Source organism: Neoarius graeffei, chromosome 1 (genome assembly GCF_027579695.1).
Source record: "Neoarius graeffei isolate fNeoGra1 chromosome 1, fNeoGra1.pri, whole genome shotgun sequence".
In the NCBI taxonomy this organism is placed as follows: Eukaryota; Metazoa; Chordata; class Actinopteri; order Siluriformes; family Ariidae; genus Neoarius; species Neoarius graeffei.
In genome coordinates, this window is record NC_083569.1 from 104,952,205 (window position 1) to 104,974,073 (window position 21,869).

General features: G+C 40.8%; 1 protein-coding gene across 1 annotated transcript in view; it reads left to right on the forward strand.

Moving 5' to 3' along the window:
- The first annotated feature begins 2,341 nt into the window (after positions 1 to 2,341).
- mylk4a (myosin light chain kinase family, member 4a) overlaps positions 2,342 to 21,869 on the forward strand; it is a 29,778-nt gene continuing 10,250 nt past the window's right edge. Inside the window, exons 1-7 of the mRNA XM_060925880.1 lie at positions 2,342 to 3,116; positions 11,248 to 11,344; positions 13,830 to 14,220; positions 17,088 to 17,332; positions 18,203 to 18,308; positions 18,822 to 18,915; positions 19,048 to 19,157. Of these exons, the coding sequence (XP_060781863.1) occupies positions 2,601 to 3,116; positions 11,248 to 11,344; positions 13,830 to 14,220; positions 17,088 to 17,332; positions 18,203 to 18,308; positions 18,822 to 18,915; positions 19,048 to 19,157 (1,559 nt within the window). The 5' untranslated portion in view covers positions 2,342 to 2,600. The remainder of the gene's footprint in view (positions 3,117 to 11,247; positions 11,345 to 13,829; positions 14,221 to 17,087; positions 17,333 to 18,202; positions 18,309 to 18,821; positions 18,916 to 19,047; positions 19,158 to 21,869) is intronic.

Consider the following 21,869-nt stretch of genomic DNA (forward strand, 5'->3'; position numbering starts at 1 on the left):
GCTCTTTTTATACCCAGTCATGTTAATGACCTATTGCCAATTGACCTAATGAGTTGCAATTTGGTCCTCCAGCTGTTCCTTTTTTGTACCTTTAACTTTTCCAGCCTCTTATTGCCCCTGTCCCAACTTTTTTGAGATGTGTTGCTGTCATGAAATTTCAAATGAGCCAATATTTGGCATGAAATTTCAAAATGTCTCACTTTCGACATTTGATATGTTGTCTATGTTCTATTGTGAATACAATATCAGTTTGTGAGATTTGTAAATTATTGCATTCCATTTTTATTTACAATTTGTACTTTGTCCCAACTTTTTTGGAATCGGGGTTGTACAAGTCCTTGTGTAAGTTGTTACTATGGAAACGATAATGGCATGAACCTGTGATTTACCTTGAAAATACTCAGTGCACCATGTCACTGGCATGTGTGGTGTGTGTAGGGAACACAGTGTGGTTTTAGAGACATCCACAAAGCATGAATAGCAAAACAGAAACACCGATGTTTTACAATTTGTACTTTGTCCCAACTTTTTTGGAATCGGGGTTGTACATTTCCAACAATAGTATCACTCTTTCAGTGTTAAGTATTAGTGCTGCCAGTGCATAAGCATTCATAAATTGGCCTATGCAGCACAGAATGACCTCAACACTCGGCGCTTCCACTCAGTCATCTGTTGGCGCCCGAGGACAGGTGCAACAGTCCTGCCCCATCAGCCTAGCCTCTATTTAATCTCATTTATCATAGCACTCTTGGCGTCACTTGTCTACACCCAGAACAGAATTAAATCTTCTGCTCCTTGAAACACTAGCATTGTTTGTACGGAAAAAGAAAACTAACCACAACTCTGATTTAAAGTTTGCTGATAAAAATGTTTCAGTCAAACTATTTCTCCAGCTAAGATCAGTCTGAATGTTTGCCCTTTTCTGGTCTTTCCTTCGGTATTGATGTGAGATGATGAGTTTGTGCTTATTGTAAGGTGATGGAAAATGAGTGCCGTGACCTCCTCCTCCTCCTGGGGTTATAAGTACAGAGCTGGGCACACGTCCTGGAATGACCCAAGAGCCAAGCTATTTTTGGTAGACCTGGCTCAGTTTGCTGACCGTGCCACTGCTTGTCATCTGTAATTCATGATTCGCTTTAAGGGTTGCAAAAGATATGTAAGTTGCCAAGAGCTGAGAGTATACCCAGGCATGACGGTATGTAAATGTTTGTTTTGGCAAAGTAAAAAAAAATAGTGATGGATTGACGCATTTTTGCTAAGAGGAATATCATGTCAGAAACGATCCATTTGCGCACTTTTGTTAATATGCTGATTTGCCATGCAGATGTCTGAAAGCACTGCTATGTTATGCCAGGTTTATAGAAAGGATACAGGGCACAGATTCATATTTCATCCTCTTAGGCAAAATTGATCTGTTACTGTCTTAACTGTAAATGAGTACGCTTCTTCAGAGGATTTGAGTCGATGTGCTTGCCAGGAAAACAACACCAAATAAATCAAGGCTGTCCCTTTGCTCCCGTTACAGTACAGTCAAGGGGCCTGGGACACCATGACATGCAGAGATGTAGCATGCCACCTGCAGCCTGTTGATGAGTGAGTCTGGGGGTTTCTATTGTTGGGTGACAATACAAAATGGAGAGCCAGTCTGCAAATAAATAAAATTCACCTGACTATGAATTTTGAATTGGTGTAAATGTTCATGTAAGCACCTTGATGATAACATTGCCAACTCATAATAACCTGTAAGACTCAATTTGTATAAAGGTGAAGTTTAGGGTTAAGGTTAAGGTTCAGGCTAGGGGGCAGGGTTAGCCTTCTCAGACATTTGTATTGACTTGTACCAGATTCCCTGCTCATGAGTATTTCTATGAATTCATCATGCATTTAGGTTGTTTAAGCATAGAAATTTCAAGAAACTGTCATCTCATATTATCTTTATCTTTAATTCATTTTGTATTATTTTATCCTTTTTTAGGCACAAACCACTTGTCTTGATGTAAATCCTCCCGTCATCTTAAATTAAACGTTTTTTCCAATCAGTAAGTTGAGATTGAATGCTGAAGTGGAAAAGTCTTTCCATTAACTTGCATGTGCGTATATGCGGTGCGTATACACAGAAACCTTTTGACACCTGGCAGTCAGTATCCGAATCGAGCATTTGCTCGAGTTCAGCATTTGAAACATCTCAGATGTCGTGCATCTCTTCCTGACCCGCCACCCTCCCCTGAGGTCCCTGTTGACACAGGACCCCCACCCTCCTATGCAGTTACATTTAGGGAGGCAGGCAATTCATTCTATTCTTGAAGCTATCTCCAGCTGGAAGAGTTGCAGGAGTGACAAATGGAGGTGTACAGAAAGAAGGGCTCACTTGTCATTGTCAGACTTGTGGCTTTGTAGTTCTTTTGCTGTTATTTTTTAAAAAAAGAAGAGATTATTCATCTACTGAGGTATTGGTTTCTAATGATTTTAGTTCTGGATTAATTATATATTTCTATATATTATTCATTAAAGTATTTAGACAAATTTGTGGACATTGGCAGCAGTGACATTTTTGCATTACATCAGCTTCCCACTGGTTGGCATTTGTTTTTGCTGCCACCATGACTTCTGTGGAAAGTAGTCCTAGATTTGAATTAATCCAGGTCAGGATTGAGTCTCTAAGCAGTAAAATGGACACGCTCATTTGCATCCAGGAGAAAGTCCTCAGCCGCTTGGACAGCATGTCCGAGGAACTCGTTGGGATAGAACGAGACATGGAAACTCTGAAAGTAGACAAGGAAGAGATACCTCCAGCAAGCCGCAATAAGGGACCAGCCCAAGGCACTGGCGGTGAGATGAAAGAAATGTGCCAAGAAATAAACAGCATCATGACGGCTGTAAACAAGCGTACGGAACAGCAGACCCAGAAGCTGGAAGGTATGGAGAGGCTGGTTATGAGCATCCAGCAGGTGGTCAGCTTCATTGGGGAAACTGTCAAGACTTCCAAAATCACAGAATTCATGTTCAAGGGGCCAGCAGCACGTAAGAGCAAAGTGAGCTTAACCTCGGTGTGCAAGAACCAGGATGGCAAACATGGTGCTAGGAGACAGGCCTCAGGTGAGCCTGTACCAGGCAAGGTGAGTTAGCATTAACTCGACACGACTTGATAAACTCTGATATCGTATTTTTCTCTCGTATTTTTCTTCCAGACATAGTTCTGAATGTGTAGTTCTACAGCTCTTGATATTTTGGACTAGAACATAGTGATTTTAATCCCTGGGACAAACAGTGCAGTATCAAGCCAACCATGACACTAACCCTGCAGTACATCCTAAGCATTTCTCGTGCAGTGTTTGTGCCCTATATTTTCCAATCAAACCAGCTCTTGCTTGGGTCAACCTGGTCAACTGTGTACAGCAGCTATTAATTTATGTCAAGGAATATCGCCATAGTAAATAGTTGGGTCATTTCTCCAAAATGCAATGAAATATGTGCATGTATTACTACCAAATAGCCAAGATTAAGTTGTTGGATGCCTTCTGAGCAACAGCATGTAGATTCCCATTCAAACATACTCACTTTTAGATGCCTTGCATACCATGTAGGAATTGAGAGGGTATCCTAAATTTCTTCCCACTATCACTATAGTTTGGTCACTTTAATTGAAACGTCTTGCACTTCCATCTCAAGGATTTGTATCACAGCCAGTAGGATTCACAGCATTGCTAGATAATAAGCATATAAGTCGATTCCCAACACCCCATAAGCGAAGAATGGTGGGAATGACTCAAGTGATTAGGAATGCATGTTGTCTTCAGTACTTGCGTCAGAGTCTCGCTCTCTCAGATAGCGAATGAGTGATGGGTAATGGAATAACTGCCATGTATGCATTAGGATTTGGCGACCATAATTCAGCCACACAGCAGCCCTGATGAGACCAGATCCTACAGATGAATCACTTTTGGCCCCAAACTGAAATAAACACAGGAGAACCTGAAGTGTAGGTGCTTGAATTTGGGCCACAATGCAAAATTTTCCAGTGCTATATCTAATCTGACCTACATTCAGTAATAAATCAGTAAGAAGGTTGATCTATGATCAGATAGCTTTGGGGGATTTTGGGAATCATAACTGTATCATTGATCAGAGGTTCTCTGGATATTATGAATTTTCTCAGATCCCAAGCCGTGACCACTCTCCATTTTTATTCTGGATATATGTATATATAATTTAGGACTTTAAAATATACCAAAATATGTTTACGTCTCTTTTTTTCTTGACTTCTTTTGTTTCACTGAGCCAGAGTCACCTGATATTGTCGAGGGACTAGCATGGGTAAATGGATGGAGAAATTTGTCCATTTTTATTTGCTGAACTTCTACACTAGTACAATGTGTCAAAAAAAGAGAAAAAGACTAAAATAACACACACCCTCTTAATTTAAATGTGTGACTCCTAGTAACATTTCAAACAAAAAAAAATCTTCATAGTTAGTGATAATTTGTAAAACAAATGAATAAAACTCAAGTGGAGATTGTGATTTTCTCTTATGACCCTCCGTGACCCCCGTGTGGGGTCACAGGCTCTAGTTTGGGAATCCCTGCTGATCTAAGTTTCTTGTATCAAATAATGATCTTGGATGCAGAAATGTCTTCTGGATTTGAACAAAATGGTTCTCATATTCATGCTGACTCAGTACCAGTCTTTATATAGCAAAAACTTTATTACTCGCCAGAAATCTGACCTTTTAAAACATGTTGCTTACTTTTAATTTTTTTTTTTTTTACTTTTAATTTGATATTGGAGGCTCTTAAGAACCTGAGAACACTTGTAAAGAAGAAGGTCAGGTCAGTCATACTAGTTTACTTAATGACATGGAAAAATATTTGGAAGCGATCTCACTCAGTATCTGTTAAACCCCGTACTCAACCAAGATCCTCTTCTGGGCCCGCTTTTATTCTCCATCTCCATGCTGCCTTGTGGACATACTGTATATTGAGGAAATATTGTTTCTTAAGGCTTCTTTTTTTATTTGGATAACAGTTATAACATTCTGAAAGGGTTCTACTTAGAATGTTTTACTCAAAGGGAAACTAGCCTATTTTACGGATAATGACCAGGACCTTAGTGTGGATAGAATTGGCCTGGATTTTACACACATGACTTAACTGATGAAGGCCAGAAGAAGAAGATATCAGACTTGTTCCTCAGATGTATACTCATGATTACAGGATAACCTGACTAACTCCATACTATGCATTTTGCATTTCCATTGACCCAAACTCAAATCTACATTGTAAATTACTCATCCTCTTTTATACACCCATCAGCCATAACATGATGACTACTGACAGGTGAAGAAGTGAATAACACTGATTATTTCATTACAGTGGCACCTGTCAAGGGGTGGGATATATTAAGCAGCAAGAGAAGCAGGAAAAATGGGCAAGTGTAAGGATCTGAGCGACTTTGACAAGGGCCAAATTGTGATGGCGAGATGACTGGGTCTGAGTATCTCCAAAATGGCACATCTTGTGGGGTGTTCCCAGTATGCAGTGGTTAGTACCTACCAAAAGTGGTCCAAGGAAGGACAACCAGTGAACCGGTGGGTGTTGAAAGCTCACTGATTTGCATGGGTCACATTCGAAGGCTGGTCCAATCCCACAGAAGAGCTCCTGTAGCACAAACTGCTGAAAAAGTTAATGCTGCCACCTTTCTGTTTTCGCCAGCATTAACTTTTTCAGCAATTTGTGCTACAGTAGCTCTTCTGTGGGATTGGACCAGCCTTCGAATGTGACCCAAGCGAATCAGTGAGCCTTCGACACCCATGACCCTGTTGCCGGTTCACTGGTTGTCCTTCCTTGAACCACTTTTGGTAGAAACTAACCACTGCATACCAGGAACACCCCACAAGATGTGCCATTTTGGAGATGCTCAGACCCAGTTATCTCGCTATCACAATTTAGCCCTTGTCAAAGTTGCTCAGATCCTTATGCTTGTCCATTTTTCCTGCTTCCAACACATCAACTTCAAGAACTGACTGTTTTTTTGCTGCCTAATATACCCCACCCAGAGGTGGACAAAGTACCCAACTTCATTACTTAAGTCAAAATACACAGCCCACTGGTCAAATGTTACTCCGATACAAGTGAAAGTTGTCCAGTCAAATTTTTACTTAAGTTAAAGTACTGAAGTATTTGCTTTTAAAAATACTTAAGCATTAAAAGTACATTTTCTGTCAACGCATTGTTGTATTATTGCCACAGCACTTACAAAACCTAATGCCTATGAAGCAACTGAATGGATTTACTGACTAATGTGTAGAACCTCTAGAATAAACACCTGGTAGAATGTTACAAAATGAAACCCAACTGACCTGAAAAAGAGCCATTATCATTTTATTTAAAAAAAAAAAAAATTGTAACACTCCTCCCCACCCTCACAAAGCAGCATGGTAGTGTTCTGACCCAGCTCTGGCAGTGTGTGCACACATGTATGTGTATATATGTATGCATACATGTCAAGTTATATGGTTTCCCCGTATTTTGTACGGGAAAATGCAATTTTTGGGCTAATACGGCGCACGCTGATTTTCATACGGGAAAATTACGTTTTGTATCAGAGATTTTTTCCGTTACTCCGAGAAAATTTTCTTAGCATCCACCGTTTATTTTTCAAACACGCATGCACAATGAAACGGAACTATTTTCGATTTATGTGGTTTTATAGTTGCACGTGGTTTTCTCGGTCATTTAAGTCCATCGGCTCGGACTGCCCAGACTTCTGTGATGGCTGCAGAAGTTATGTTCTGCCAATTTCTCATGGAACACAACATCCCCCTGACTGTGGCAGACCATTTTTTGCAGCTAGCGGAAAAAAAAAAAGGTTCCTGATTCAAAGACTGCACAGGTAAGCATTTTTTAAAAAGATTTTACTGTTTGCATGTAGGAAAGCTTCCTCCATTATGATGATAATTTAGGGAGGCGATACTGGGACTCGCCGTTTACACAATGGCAACTGTAGTTACCCGGCGATTTCTGGTTTCGCTTCCCTAAACATTTTAATTGCTGATCGACATTATATGTAGACACAGATGACCAACACTCGTTACTACCATCAGTCGTCAGTAAACTGGAAAAGTACTGAATGAAGAGTAATGGTGGTAACGACCGTTGGTAACCTGTGTCTAAAATGTGTAGTAGGAGATGGAAGCAATTTTACACCATCTACATGTTTGCCGTGCTCTGATTTTCTTTTATTGACCAGGAAAATAATAGATGTATATTGGGGAAAGGTCTTGGATGTAAAAACTGCTCTGGGTGTTGCCAGGTTTCCAGTGCCGAAACCACTTTTTACTGCTTTGTTGTGTCTCCCACATAGCAATGCAGATAGTGAGAGGGCTTTTTCATTGGTTAGGAAAATTCATCCTGAGGACAGAAAAAATATGGCTGCAGACACATTAACTGCATATCTGCAAATTAAAATGAAGTGTGATTTGGAGCTACAGCTGCTGCCCAAGCAGTGATATTATAGCTAGTGCCAAATCTGCAACATCTTTGTACAACAAAGAACACGCCAAAAAGGAATAAGATTTAAATTCTTCTTATAAATTACTGGGAAGATTTTCAGTTTAACGTCATAATTTATTAATATTTTCACTTATCCTTGTTTTCATAATATACTTGATGTGGTTCAGTCATCTTTAGTTGGATCGAACACTGCTTGCGGTGTCGACACATTTTTCTCAAATGGAACTTTTACTAACCTTCATTTACTGTTTGACATGATTTATTACATGTAACCTACTATTTTACTTAACATACCTACTTAGTACTGCTGTTATATTTCAAGTAATTTTCTTTGGCGGAATGTAATATTGTAGGTGATGCCAACACTTGTCAAATAGAACTTTGTGTAATTTTTATGAACTATTTAATATTAACCTTTAGTTACCTTGCCCTTACAAAATCTGTACTTTTCCCTTACATACACCTATGAGCCCTTAGACACAAGAAAAAATTCCAAGATATAATCCAAAGCACCGATTGTTTGATTCCACATTATACACTCCTATTGTAATAGGCATATTTATCACACTGCATCAAGTTAAAGGGATCAAATAAGCATGTACTGAATAAAAAGAAATTTTAGATCCCAGAGAAAACTGAATTAAAAAGGACTATATGTACCGTCAAGTAAACAATTATCTACTAAAGAGAATGACTGAACTATAAACTTAATTATTTAATATACATTGTAACAGTAATACCAGAATTATTGATGTGAATTTTGCAAATAAAATGTATTAATATTAAATAGTTCATAAAAATTACACAAAGTTCTATATGACATCACCTACAATATTACATTCCGTCAAAGAAAATAACTTGAAATATAACAGCAGTACTAAGTAGGCATGCTAATTAAAATAGTAGGTTACATGTAATAAATTATATATAATCATGTCAAACAGTAAATGAAGGTTAGTAAAAGTTCCATTTGAGAAAAAAGTGTTGACACCACAAGCAGTGTTAGATCCAACTAAAGATGACTGAACCACATCAAGTATATTATGCAAACAAGGATAAGTGAAAATATTAATAAATTATGAAGTTTGTTGTACAAAGATTTTGCAGATTTGGCACTAGCTATAATATCACTGCTTGGGCAGCAGCTGTAGCTCCTCATCACACTTCATTTTAATTTGCAGATATGCAGTTAATGTGTCTGCAGCCATATTTTTTCTGTCCTCAGGATGAATTTTCCTAACCAATGAAAAAGCCCTTTCACTATCTGCATTGCTCTGTGGGAGACACAGCAAAGCAGTAAAAAGTGGTTTCAGCACTGGAAACCTGGCAACACCCAGAGCAGGTTTTACATCCAAGACCTTTCCCCAATATACATCTATTATTTTCCTGGTCAATAAAAGAAAATCAGAGCACGGCAAACATGTAGATGGTGTAAAATTGCTTCCATCCCCTACTACACATTTTAGACACAGGTTCCCAACAGTCGTTACCACCATTACTCTTCATTCAGTACTTTTCCAGTTTACTGACGACTGATGGTAGTAACGAGTGTTGGTCATCTGTGTCTACATATAATGTCTATCAGCAATTAAAATGTTTAGGGAAGCAAAACCAGAAATCGCCAGGTAACTACAGTTGCTGTTGTATAAACGGCAACTCCCAGTATCGCTTCCCTAAATTGTCATCATAATGGAGGAAGCTTTCCTACATGAAAACAGTAAAAACTTAAAAAAAACCAAACAAACACAAATGCTTACCTGTGAAGTCTTTGAATTGGGAAACATTTTTTTTCCCTAGCTGCGAAAAATTGTCTGCCACAGTCGGGGGGGGGATGTTGTGTTCTACGAGAAATTGGCAGAACATGACTTCTGCAGGGCGGCACGGTGGTGTAGTGGTTAGCGCTGTCGCCTTACAGCAAGAAGGTCCGGGTTCGAGCCCCGAGGCCGGCGAGGGCCTTTCTGTGTGGAGTTTGCATGTTCTCCCCATGTCCGCGTGGGTTTCCTCCGGGTGCTCCGGTTTCCCCCACAGTCCAAAGACATGCAGGTTAGGTTAACTGGTGACTCTAAATTGACCGTAGGTGTGAATGTGAGTGTGAATGGTTGTCTGTGTCTATGTGTCAGCCCTGTGATGACCTGGCGACTTGTCCAGGGTGTACCCCGCCTTTCGCCCGTAGTCAGCTGGGATAGGCTCCAGCTTGCCTGCGACCCTGAAGAACAGAATAAAGCGGCTAGAGATAATGAGATGAGATGAGATGAGATAACTTCTGCAGCCGTCACAGAAGTCTGGGCAGTCTGAGCCGATGTATTCAAATGACCGAGAAAACCACGTGCAGCTTGTTTGCAAAAATAAATGGTGGATGCTAAAAAAAATTTCTCAGAGTAACGGAAAAAATCTCTGATGCAAAACATAATTTTCCCGCATGAAAATCAGTGTACACCGTATTAGCCAAAAAATTGCATTTTCCCGTACAAAATACGGGGAAACCGTATAACTTGACATGTATGAGCCGTGGACAAGGCGATGGCAACTTGGTGGGCAAATCCAGACTGCATAGCTACATTTGCAATGTTACTGCTAGCTCTAAAAGCACAGACAACTTCATTACAAGCTTTCTCTTGGAATAAAACATTTAGATTTAAAATGAAACGACTCTATTCCTTTCAGAAAACTGAAACAAGAAACATGGTTCTAGGCAAAGCCATGAGTGTGTGTGTTTCCCAGAAGAACCGCCTCCTTCCATTCTGCCATCAGCTGATCGCGTTAAATAATGTTGCTGAGAAATCACTGAACTTGATTTTATACAGTCTATGGACGTGACGTGACCCTAGTGATTACTGATAGGTTGTCTCAGTGTCACCTGTGAAAAAACCAATCGTTTTAGAAAAGAAAAGAAAAAAAACATCCACTTTCAAAGCCACTTCATAGTAACGAGTAACGAGGATCTTGATAGAAATGTAGTGGAGTAAAAAGTACGATATTTGTCTTTCAAATGCAGTGAAGTTAAAGTCATAAGTTGCCAAAAAAAAATTAATACTCAAGTAAAGTACAGATACTCAAAAAGTGTACTTAAGTACAGTACTCAAGCAAATGTACTTCATTACTGTCCACCTCTGATCCCACCCCTTGACAGGTGTCACTGTAATGAAATAATCAATGTTATTCACTTCTTGACGTTATGGCTGGTTGGGTGTATATTGTCTTATTCACTTTTCCTAACATCAACCCAGTGAAATCCATCACTTCATCCACCATGCCATTTTCCGTTTTAATAATTGCATCATCTGTGTCTGCTTATGTAAACACATTAACATTATCTCATGCTAACATTCATCATTCCCATACCATCCATGTTGTTGTGTCTGCAACAGAAAACTACCTCTTCTAAACCCAGTAAAAGGACAGAAGTGTTAACCACGGCATGTGAGTCCAGCAGCCTGGAGTCTACTCATAAGCTAAAGCTTCGTGGACCAAAGCATTTCCTTTCCTCAAAGAAATCCTTCAGATTTCTTCACACATCCATATCATTGCCTTCAAAAGTGTGTACTATTTTATTTTTTCAACCTTGACTGGTGGTAGTAGTGATCGGAAGCCTGAGATATAAGCTACCGTTCTATGCTAGTTGAATAAGCATAGAATGAAAAAGAGTGTGGTACAATTTAATGCTTTTACACAGTTTATTCCTCCATAAGGCAGTTATCTTGTTGGTCTTCTTTGTTATATTTCCTCTCCAATCCTGAAGTTGAAGGATCACAAGTGTAAAGATGCGAAGGAGAAGGGTCGTCTGAGCTTTAAGGGGCTGAAGGCGCAGAAGAAAAAGAAGCCCCCAGACACTACAGGTAGGAAAGCTGGCTGAAACATGAGTGACTTCTTGACTTTTTTGAGTTCTCCCAACACTGAATCCAAGAAAACATCTAAAAAATCCGGTAATCTATATCAAGCTCCAATATCTCACTTTATTTCCTTATGAGCTTTTTTTTTTTTTTGCTCTTGGAGGAATAACAGGGTTGAAAGTCTCATCTCATCTCATTATCTCTAGCCGCTTTATCCTTCTACAGGGTCGCAGGCAAGCTGGAGCCTATCCCAGCTGACTATGGGCGAAAGGCGGGGTACACCCTGGACAAGTCGCCAGGTCATCACAGGGCTGACACATAGACACAGACAACCATTCACACTCACATTCACACCTACGGTCAATTTAGAGTCACCAGTTAACCTAACCTGCATGTCTTTGGACTGTGGGGGAAACCGGAGCACCCGGAGGAAACCCACGCGGACACGGGGAGAACATGCAAACTCCGCACAGAAAGGCCCTCGCCGGCCCCGGGGCTCGAACCCAGGACCTTCTTGCTGTGAGGTGACAGCGCTAACCACTACACCACCGTGCTGCCAGGGTTGAAAGTAAACATCGAATTAGCAAACATGCAATGTAATATGGTTAACTAGCATACATTCTAATAGTTTACATAAAAATATTATTATTAATATTATTTGTAATTAATATTATACTTTTAGGGGCGGCACGGTGGTGTAGAGGTCTAGACTGTCGCCTCACAGCAAGAAGGTCCGGGTTCGAGCCCCGTGGCCGGCGAGGGCCTTTCTGTGTGGAGTTTGCATGTTCTCCCCGTGTCCGCGTGGGTTTCCTCTGGGTGCTCCGGTTTCCCCCACAGTCCAAAGACATGCAGGTTAGGTTAACTGGTGACTCTAAATTGACCGTAGGTGTGAATGGGAGTGCGAATGGTTGTCTGTGTCTATGTGTCAGCCCTGTGATGACCTGGCGACTTGTCCAGGGTGTACCCCGCCTTTCGCCCGTAGTCAGCTGGGATAGGCTTCAGCTTGCCTGCGACCCTGTAGAACAGGATAAAGTGGTTAGAGAGATAATATTATACTTTTAGGGGCGGCACGGTGGTGTAGAGGTTAGCACTGTCGCCTCACAGCAAGAAGGTCCGGGTTCAAGCCCCGTGGCCGGCGAGGGCCTTTCTGTGCGGAGTTTGCATGTTCTCCCCGTGTCCGCGTGGGTTTCCTCCGGGTGCTCCGGTTTCCCCCACAGTCCAAAGACATGCAGGTTAGGTTAACTGGTGACTCTAAATTGACCATAGGTGTGAATGTGAGTGTGAATGGTTGTCTGTGTCTATGTGTCAGCCCTGTGATGACCTGGTGACTTGTCCAGGGTGTACCCCGCCTTTCGCCCGTAGTCAGCTGGGATAGGCTCCAGCTTGCCTGCGACCCTGTAGAACAGGATAAAGCGGCTAGAGATAATGAGATGAGATGAGATTATACTTTTAAGCTTTAATCTGGGTTACAAGGGTTTCAAAGTGACATCAGTCAATATCACAATATCATTAAAAAAGATACGGTAGAATAGAATTGAGAAAACATACTTGTTTTCTTCACGTGAGCTTCAGGAAATTTGGATCATGCAACTTCCTGTTGAATATGGTGCTTGTGGAAAATCCCATATAATATGTTCAGGACTTAAAAGTACTTGAAGCATTTTAATGATTATATATTAAGGTAAATTGTAGTTAGAGTTATAGCATACTGTTTTCTGGAGAGTGTTGTAGATTTTGTAGGTTTTTATTCATGTCTGGAACATGTACATATGTTGTTGTGAAGGAAATTTTATTTATTGTGTTTAAAATGTCTTCTATTTTTACATATTGTACATGCTTATACATTTTAATATTTTAAAAAATAGCAACCCCATCAGGCATGGTGGTGTGGTGGTTAGCACTGTCGCCTCACAGCAAGAAGGTCCTGGGTTCGAGCCCAGCAGCCAGTGAGGGCCTTTCTGTGCAGAGTTTGCATGTTCTCCCCATGTCCACGTGGGTTTCCTCCGGGTGCTCCGGTTTCCCCCACAGTCCAAAGACATGCAGGTTAGGCCAATTGGTGGCTCTAAATTGACCGTAGGTGTGCATGTGAGTATGAATGGTTGTCTGTGTCTATGAGTTAGCTCTGCGATGACCTGGCGACTTGTCCAGGGTGTACCCCACCTCTCGCCCGTAGTCAGCTGGGATAGGTTCCAGCTTGCCTGCGACCCTGTAAGACAGGATAAGCGGCTACAGACAATGGATGGATAGATGGCTGGATGGCAACCCAATCATGAAATCATACACATCTTCTGCAGTGCCTTGTCAGGCCTTGTTTGATGAACAGAGATAATAATAACCCATGTGACAGTCAGTTAATGGTCACATGAGAGAGAAAAAGAAATGATACTACTCTATTTTCAAATAAAAGAATGATTGTCAAAAGAAGAACTCCCAAAGAAGGCCATCACTGAAAATAATAAGATCTTGGTGTTATCTTTTCTGTTTTACATAGACAGAACCTCCGTGAAGAAGCAGGCCTTGCTGCTGGAGGACGTTCAAAAGCTTAACAGAGAGAATGTTGAGCGCTCGATATCATCCACAGGGTCAGAGTCTGAGGAGCCTCTCAGCCAAGACCGTCTGGATTTCATCCTGGATCAAACCAAAGTTCCTGAGGTTGAGCACAAGGAGCTTTTACCAGACGGCCAGGAGAGCAGCACTGAGTTCAAAGAAGATGAGGAGGAGAAAGAAGAGGAGGAAAAAGACAAAGATATTCAGGATGAAGCGGATGAGACGGTTAACAAATCCGAAGAGGAGACTGAAGAGGTGGTTGAGGAAGAGAACAAACTGGAAGATTCTGCCATGGTTGATGTTATCGAGGCTGAGAATGCTGTGAAGCCACAGAGGTACCCAGTTTAACCATATTGTTAGCAAATACAGTGATAGTCAAAAGTATGTGAACAGTTCACTTATTATTGGCGATTAAATAAATAAAAAAATTTGCACATATTGCATTGAAGCGATTTATCAGGAAATTTTGAAGTTACGGATTATGAAATGTCATCGTTTTACATTAATACAAGATGTTCTAGATGAAAAAAATTAAGCAGACATTAGCTTAAAAAACATGTTAAAGTTGTAACATCAGTCCGTTGGGCAGTTTCCCCGGGCACAGCCATACTGGATTAGCCAGATACATTGGATGAATGCATTAGGAAATGAAAACAAGGGTGGCTCTGAGTGACGTAGGATTCCGCATGACAGCATACCGTGTCAGGCATCAAATGTATGGAAGATAAGCAGGTAAATATTTTTTCTTAAATAAACAGACAATAAATTAGCCACTACTTTATTCTGATTCCTTTTCTATTAATGCATTGCCATCATTTTTGTGGAGAAATGCAAACAAATTGACCGAGAAGTCATGCTAGACCATAATATTAGTTTAGTTGTCACAACAGACGGACTCTCAGGTGTGCTCTGGACAGCACACGCTCCATACTGACACGTGTGCACTGCGAATGACACACACCTGCAAAGGATTAAGATGCAATCAGTGCTCCTATATAAGGACTCAGAATGCAGACTTACTTTGCAAAGTATTGCGTTGTTGTGACACATTACTGAGCTGTGTTTCCTGACTGATTTCCTGGTTTCTGATTCCTGTTCCTCAATTTTGACCCTGCTTCTCATCTCATCTCATCTCATCTCATCTCATCTCATCTCATCTCATCTCATCTCATCTCATCTCATCTCATCTCATCTCATCTCATCTCATCATCTCTAGCTGCTTTATCCTGTTCTACAGGGTCGCAGGCAAGCTGGAGCCTATCCCAGCTGACTACGGGCGAAAGGCGGGGTACACCCTGGACAAGTCGCCAGGTCATCACAGGGCTGACACATAGACACAGACAACCATTCACACTCACATTCACACCTACGGTCAATTTAGAGTCACCAGTTAACCTAACCTGCATGTCTTTGGACTGTGGGGGAAACCGGAGCACCCGGAGGAAACCCACGCGGACACGGGGAGAACATGCAAACTCCACACAGAAAGGCCCTCGCCGGCCACGGGGCTCGAACCCGGACCTTCTTGCTGTGAGGCGACAGCGCTAACCACTACACCACCGTGCCACCCGACCCTGCTTCTGTCTACGATATTCTGTTTGTGCCTTGCTTGACCTTTTGTCTGTTTTACTGTTCACGATATACGCCTGCCGATTTGGACCGTTTGCCTGTTTGCACTTTTCTTTATAATAAAGATTTTCTGCATTTACATCCGTCTCCATCCATCCCTGACAGAATACTTCGCCCCGCTGACACTAGTATAGCATGCAATTGTACACCTCCACTGTACTCGCAGAAAATGACTTCACACATGATGGAGTTATGGCGGCCTTGCTGACAAAAAATGGTACTGTCTATTTTCATCACTTTAGTGGTTATATTGTTAAGAACAAATTCAACATGCAGCTTTTTTTTTATAAAGGACAGACATAAAGACTGACTTTTAGCTCAATTTGTTTATCTCATTATCTCTAGCTGCTTTATCCTGTTCTACAGGGTTGCAGGCAAGCTGGAGCCTATCCCAGCTGACTACGGGCGAAAGGCGGGGTACACCCTGGACAAGTCGCCAGGTCATCACAGGGCTGACACATAGACACACAACCATTCACACTCACATTCGCACCTACTGTACGGTCAATTTAGAGTCACCAGTTAACCTAACCTGCATGTCTTTGGACTGTGGGGGAAACCGGAGCACCTGGAGGAAACCCACACGGACATGGGGAGAACATGCAAACTCTGGCCCTCACCGGCCAAGGGGCTTGAACCCGGACCTTCTTGCTGTGAGGCGACAGTGCTAACCACTACGCCACCGTGCCGCCCTCAACTTGTTTATTTGTGATATATTTTCTTTAAAGCCTAAATCTTTGTATTTAAAGGCTTCTTCATCGAATGATCTCAGATTGTAGCATGACTCTAAATGAGAACGGCACTCATTAGAGTGCATACCTCCACCATGCCACATCTTATCAACATCAAAATCAAATAATTTGAACCTAGAATAATACTAAAGCTGTCCACCAAATTTCATCCAACTTTTTGAGTTATGTTGGGAACAGACAAAAAAATCCTGGATCCACATACATATCTGGATCCTGGCTCCACATACATAGCCAGATTTGCATCAAAATCTAATCAACTATTCTTTGGCCAATGGCCCACCTTTCCACCAAATTTCACCAAAATCCTTTCATTACTTTTTGAGTTACATTGGGAACAAACAAACAAATGGAGGCAAAAACATAACCACGGAGGTAATAAGTGCATTGTTCACATGATGGCATGTGTTTTGTGAAGACTGTAAATTATGCTAATATGATATTTGCCTGACAGTTATTATATTAGACAGCATTCCTACGATATTTGTACTGTAAGACAAATATAGGAGTCTAACTTGAGTGATCCAGATTAAAGTTTCCTAGGTACAAATTGATTTTTTTCCCAAATAAAAGTCACAAACATATCTCAGTTCACTTAAACCCATTTCTTACTGAAATTTTCTGTTTCTAGAAAACACATTGAAGTTTTAACCAAATATATTAGTACAGCATTCAAAAACTTGAGCATCAAAGCACCACTCTGATGAAATATTCCTAATTTAAGACTTCTACTGTTTTTCTAACTTGCCTCTGCTAAATCCTGTACGCTATCCACTTTGACATTTCAGTTTCTACTCATTGCGTTTCATCTGCAAATCTTTCAGCTGTGAACCAGAAACGCTGCATGAAGTCATCACGAGCAGCGAGAACTGCGCGTCAAAAAAGGGCCTTGAACTGCAGACCTGTGAAAAAACCAGCGAAGAAGCCAATGAAAACCAAAAACACGTTCCAGAAGATCTGCGTGGCGTTTTCAAAGCAGATGGAGTCGATATCCATTTAGATTTCAGCAAAAAGAAGAAAAAGGAAGAGGAACGATTTGATGATGGAGAGTGTGAGCAGTTCTTCATCGGTGAGGCCTACAAAGAAAATAAAATCGTGTTGTACTTGAGAGGTGTAAATAATTCAAATCACTTTTGAAAAAAAAAGGTTAATGGGTTACTATTGTGTATATATGGTGTATGATTAGTAATGTTTTTTCTTTAATTCTGCTATATTACACTGTTTTTAAAAAAATAAGTATTAGATATTAACAATATATTATAAAGTTTTTTCAAAATAGCAATAAAAGCATAATATTCTCAAACCAGAGACTGACGGATTATTTATTTATTTATTTAAAAATATATTTGTTAAAATATTGTTCTTATAAATTGCTTGTATTTATACAAATAATTATTTTTATTTATTTTTATTTAAGAAAAAAACAAGCAAGCTATGTTGAGATATTATATCATATTTATGCATGCTAATATTTTTTCTGTAAAAAGACTTGTCTTGTGGGCGGCATGGTGGTGTAGTGGTTAGCGCTGTCGCCTCACAGCAAGAAGGTCCGGGTTCGAGCCCCGTGGCCGGCGAGGGCCTTTCTATGCGGAGTTTGCATGTTCTCCCCGTGTCCGCGTGGGTTTCCTCTGGGTGCTCCGGTTTCCCCCACAGTCCAAAGACATGCAGGTTAGGTTAACTGGTGACTCTAAATTGACCGTAGGTGTGAATGTGAGTGTGAATGGTTGTCTGTGTCTGTGTGTCAGCCCTGTGATGACCTGGCGACTTGTCCAGGGTGTACCCCGCCTTTCGCCCGTAGTCAGCTGGGATAGGTTCCAGCTTGCCTGCGACCCTGTAGAACAGGATAAAGTGGCTAGAGATAATGAGATGAGATGAGACTTGTCTTGTTGACTTACATATTATTTATGCAAATCATTTTTTCCCTCCATCCCTGCTGCAGACTGCACCCCTCCACCGCCAGCTCCCTTCAGCCACCGCATAATTTCAGCCAAACCCAACCAGATCAGCAACTTCTACACCATCAACCACCAGGAGATCATTGGAGGGTAAACTTTTCCATTTCCATTTTTTTGCTCACTTTTGGCACTGGAAAGTCAAGAGACCTAAAATCAGAGGACAGAATGTAAGAAATGGTGTGAAGAGTGCGGAAAGTGGAGAGCAGAGTCCTTTTAATCCTCACAGGGAGGGTTTTGCATAACCTTCCACTGCTGAGCTGTGCTCTCCTCTCACCCAATTCATAGTTCCAGAGTCAGGGGCAGTTATTTTTATCCTGGGCTTTCTGGGTATGTGAAACTATACCCTTTTGCCAGCTGGAACCTAATCAGTAAGTGTTAATCTAGCACTTCAAAGAGACTTTTCTTTCAACAGAGTAGCTTGGAAAAACAACATAAGTACATGAGACCAAGTGTTCACAGCTTTAAATCAGTGCAAAGCGATTCAGTTTATTGTACGTTAGTGTGAACTCTAGTGAAAGCTTGAATGTGTTTTTTTTCTTTTATAAAGCTTTGGCAAGGAAGTGCAACTTCTTCACAATTTTTTTTTTTTTTTTGGTCTTGTAGAGGCCGTTTCGGTCAAGTGCACAAATGTATCGAAAATTCCTCTGGACTCACTCTGGCAGCCAAGATCATTAAAGCACGGAGTCCAAGGGAAAAGGTAGAGTTGAATGACGGCATTATCCGAACACCTCCAGACACAACCGAGCTCATATGCATACAAGAATAATCTGTGATTCATAAATTAACTGGTTTTGACAGAAACGCCATGTGAGTCTGCTTGTTTTGGTAGGAGGTGGTGAAAAATGAGATTCAGGTCATGAACCAGTTGGACCATGCCAATCTGATCCAGCTCTACGCTGCCTATGAATCCAAGAACGACATCATCCTGGTCCTTGAATAGTAGGCACCACTTGGAGATTTATTTATTTTCTACAGTAAGGCTATATTTAAAAGTGAGGACAGGATAAAAAAGAAAAAGAAAAAAAAACAGAGCCAGTTCTTCTTTCTGTGAAAGACTTTTCTGGACTGGCATTAATAATTAGACATTAAAAAAACCTTTCTAGAGCTATAATAATCATATTGTTTAAAAAATACATCAGAACTAGATAGAACTCGACGGCGTCAATGGTGATGCCTCCGCCTGGTAGACTACACGCCTTATTAAGTTGTGATTTGGGGATGGACATTTGACCTCACAGTAATCTTGACCTGTGACCTTTTAACCTCAAAATCTATTCAGTTCATGTTTGTCCCCAAATGCACAAATGGTGAAAGTTTGGTGAAATTCCTTTCATCTGCCTTGGAGATATTGTGTTCACAAGGTTTTCGGACAGACGTTTGACCTCACAGTGACCTTGACCTGTGACCTTTTAACACCAAAATCTAATCAGTTCATGTTTGTCCCAAAGCGCACAAATGGTGGAAGTTTGGTGAAATTCCTTTCATCTGCCTTGGAGATATTGTGTTCACAAGGTTTCCGGACAGACATTTGACCTCACAGTGACCTTGACCTGTGACCTTTTAACCTCAAAATCTAATCAGTTCATGTTTGTCCCCAAATGCACAAATGTTGAAAGTTTGGTGAAATTCCTGTCATTTGCCTTGGAGATATTGTGTTCACAAGGTTTCCGGACAGACATTTGACCTCACAGTGACCTTGACCTTAGACCTTTTAACCTCAAAATCTAATCAGCTCATGTTTGTCCCAAAGCGCACAAATGGTGAAAGTTTGGTGAAATTTTTTTCATTAGCGTTTGAGATATCGTGTTCACAAGGTTTCGGGACGGACGCACGGACGGACGGACGGACGGACAACCCAAAAACATAATGCCTCCTGCACCTTAAGGTGGCGGAGGCATAAAAATAGCGATTTGGCTCAATGGTTTGTATTAGATCTGTCTAGATTCATGACTTCAGGCTTCTGTTTTGCATTTCTCTGACCCAGAAATTCGCTCCATTCCCAGTCAGAAGAAAGCTGCTCAGTTCAGACCGTTTTCTTAAATGGCAACTTAATGCATATGTAGTGTTAAGAGTGAGTGGGTGGAAAAAAAGAAAGACCTATAGTTGTGGTCAGAAGTTTACATACAGTGACATGAATGTCATCTTGGATATGAATGTCATGGCAATATTTGGGCTTTCAGTAATTTCTTTGAACTGTTCTTTTTCTGTGGCAGAATGATTGTACAGCATACAGCTTTAATTAAATTAGAATTTGGTGTACAAGTTTTAATTTTCTTTGGGTTTTCTGAAATCAAAACAGGGTCAAAATTATACATACATGGTCAAAATTATACATACAGCACACCTAATATTTGGGTAAAATGTCTCTTCGCAAGATTCACCTTGACCACGGGCGATTGCTCTAAGACAACGAGGGAGGCTCAACCTCCTCTAAAAATTCTGGATCTGAAATAGCAATGTTATAAGTTATAACATTGCTATTTCAGATCCAGAATCATAGAAATATATGTGCTCAACCCAACTACAGTGCGAAATCATTCCGTTATAACTTTCCCCAGTTCGCCTAATGTGTGTGTGAGTTTTTCCCCCTCGTGACAGCGTGATGCAGCCCAGCCTCAGTGCACTTCAATGGCATTTGGGAGCTATGCGCTTTCAATATCAAAATGCAAGACGATTATTGGACAAATACTGCGAAAACGCCCGCCCACCGGACTCCCAGCCTCAGTGGACTTCAATGGCATTTGGGAGCTATGCGCTTTTCAATCTCAAAATGCAAGATGATTATTGGACAAATACTGCGAAAACGCCCGCCCACGGACTCCCAGCCTCACAGTGGGAGGGACATGGCAAAGTTTTCCGCGAGGAGACTGGTGATTGGTGAAAACGGCTGGATATTTTCTTTGATTGACAGCTCGTTTCAAATATAGACAGGCAGCGGTGAATCTCAGTTCAGTCCCATGCGGATTCGCAAGTGCTGTGGTGTATTGTAAGAGATCAGCTTACATTTCGATTTCATTCATTACATATGGTTTCTACCAGCTTTTTTAGTTTGTATATATTTTCATTGTAAAAAAAGTGTAAATATAGTGTTGTCAAGTTTGCTATCTTAGTTCCAGAAATTTTGTTTATTTGAGTGACTGAACTTGAACTTGAGGGGGCTAGTCAGCTAGCAAGAAAGCTGCGCACGGATGCCAAGCATTGCTGATTTAATTTTGGCGAAGCCATTTGCCAGTCTTCCTTTCGAGGAAAAAATTAAAATTAAAGAGCAGGGTAGACCAACGCCTCAAATTGACTTGGTGAAAAAGGTAGGGAATAATATTCGTTCCTTTCAGCTCTCCTGGTACGAGAAAGTGAATTGGCTAACAGCAAGTGACCCACATCAACAACAGTAAATAGGCTACTTTAGTAATATGTCATGGATGGACCAAAAATATAGAATCTATTTAAAATGTTTATGCTGAGTATATTATATTGGAATATATATTTCTCTGGATATGAATTAAACACCGCTACAATTTGGAAAACATTTTTAAACAAAAACACAGCCGAGAACATTTCACACTACAGACCTGGATTAAAAGTGAAGGGTTATCAAAATTGTCAATAAAACATTTCTCAGTCAAAATAAGTAAAATATAGGGAAAGTGTCAT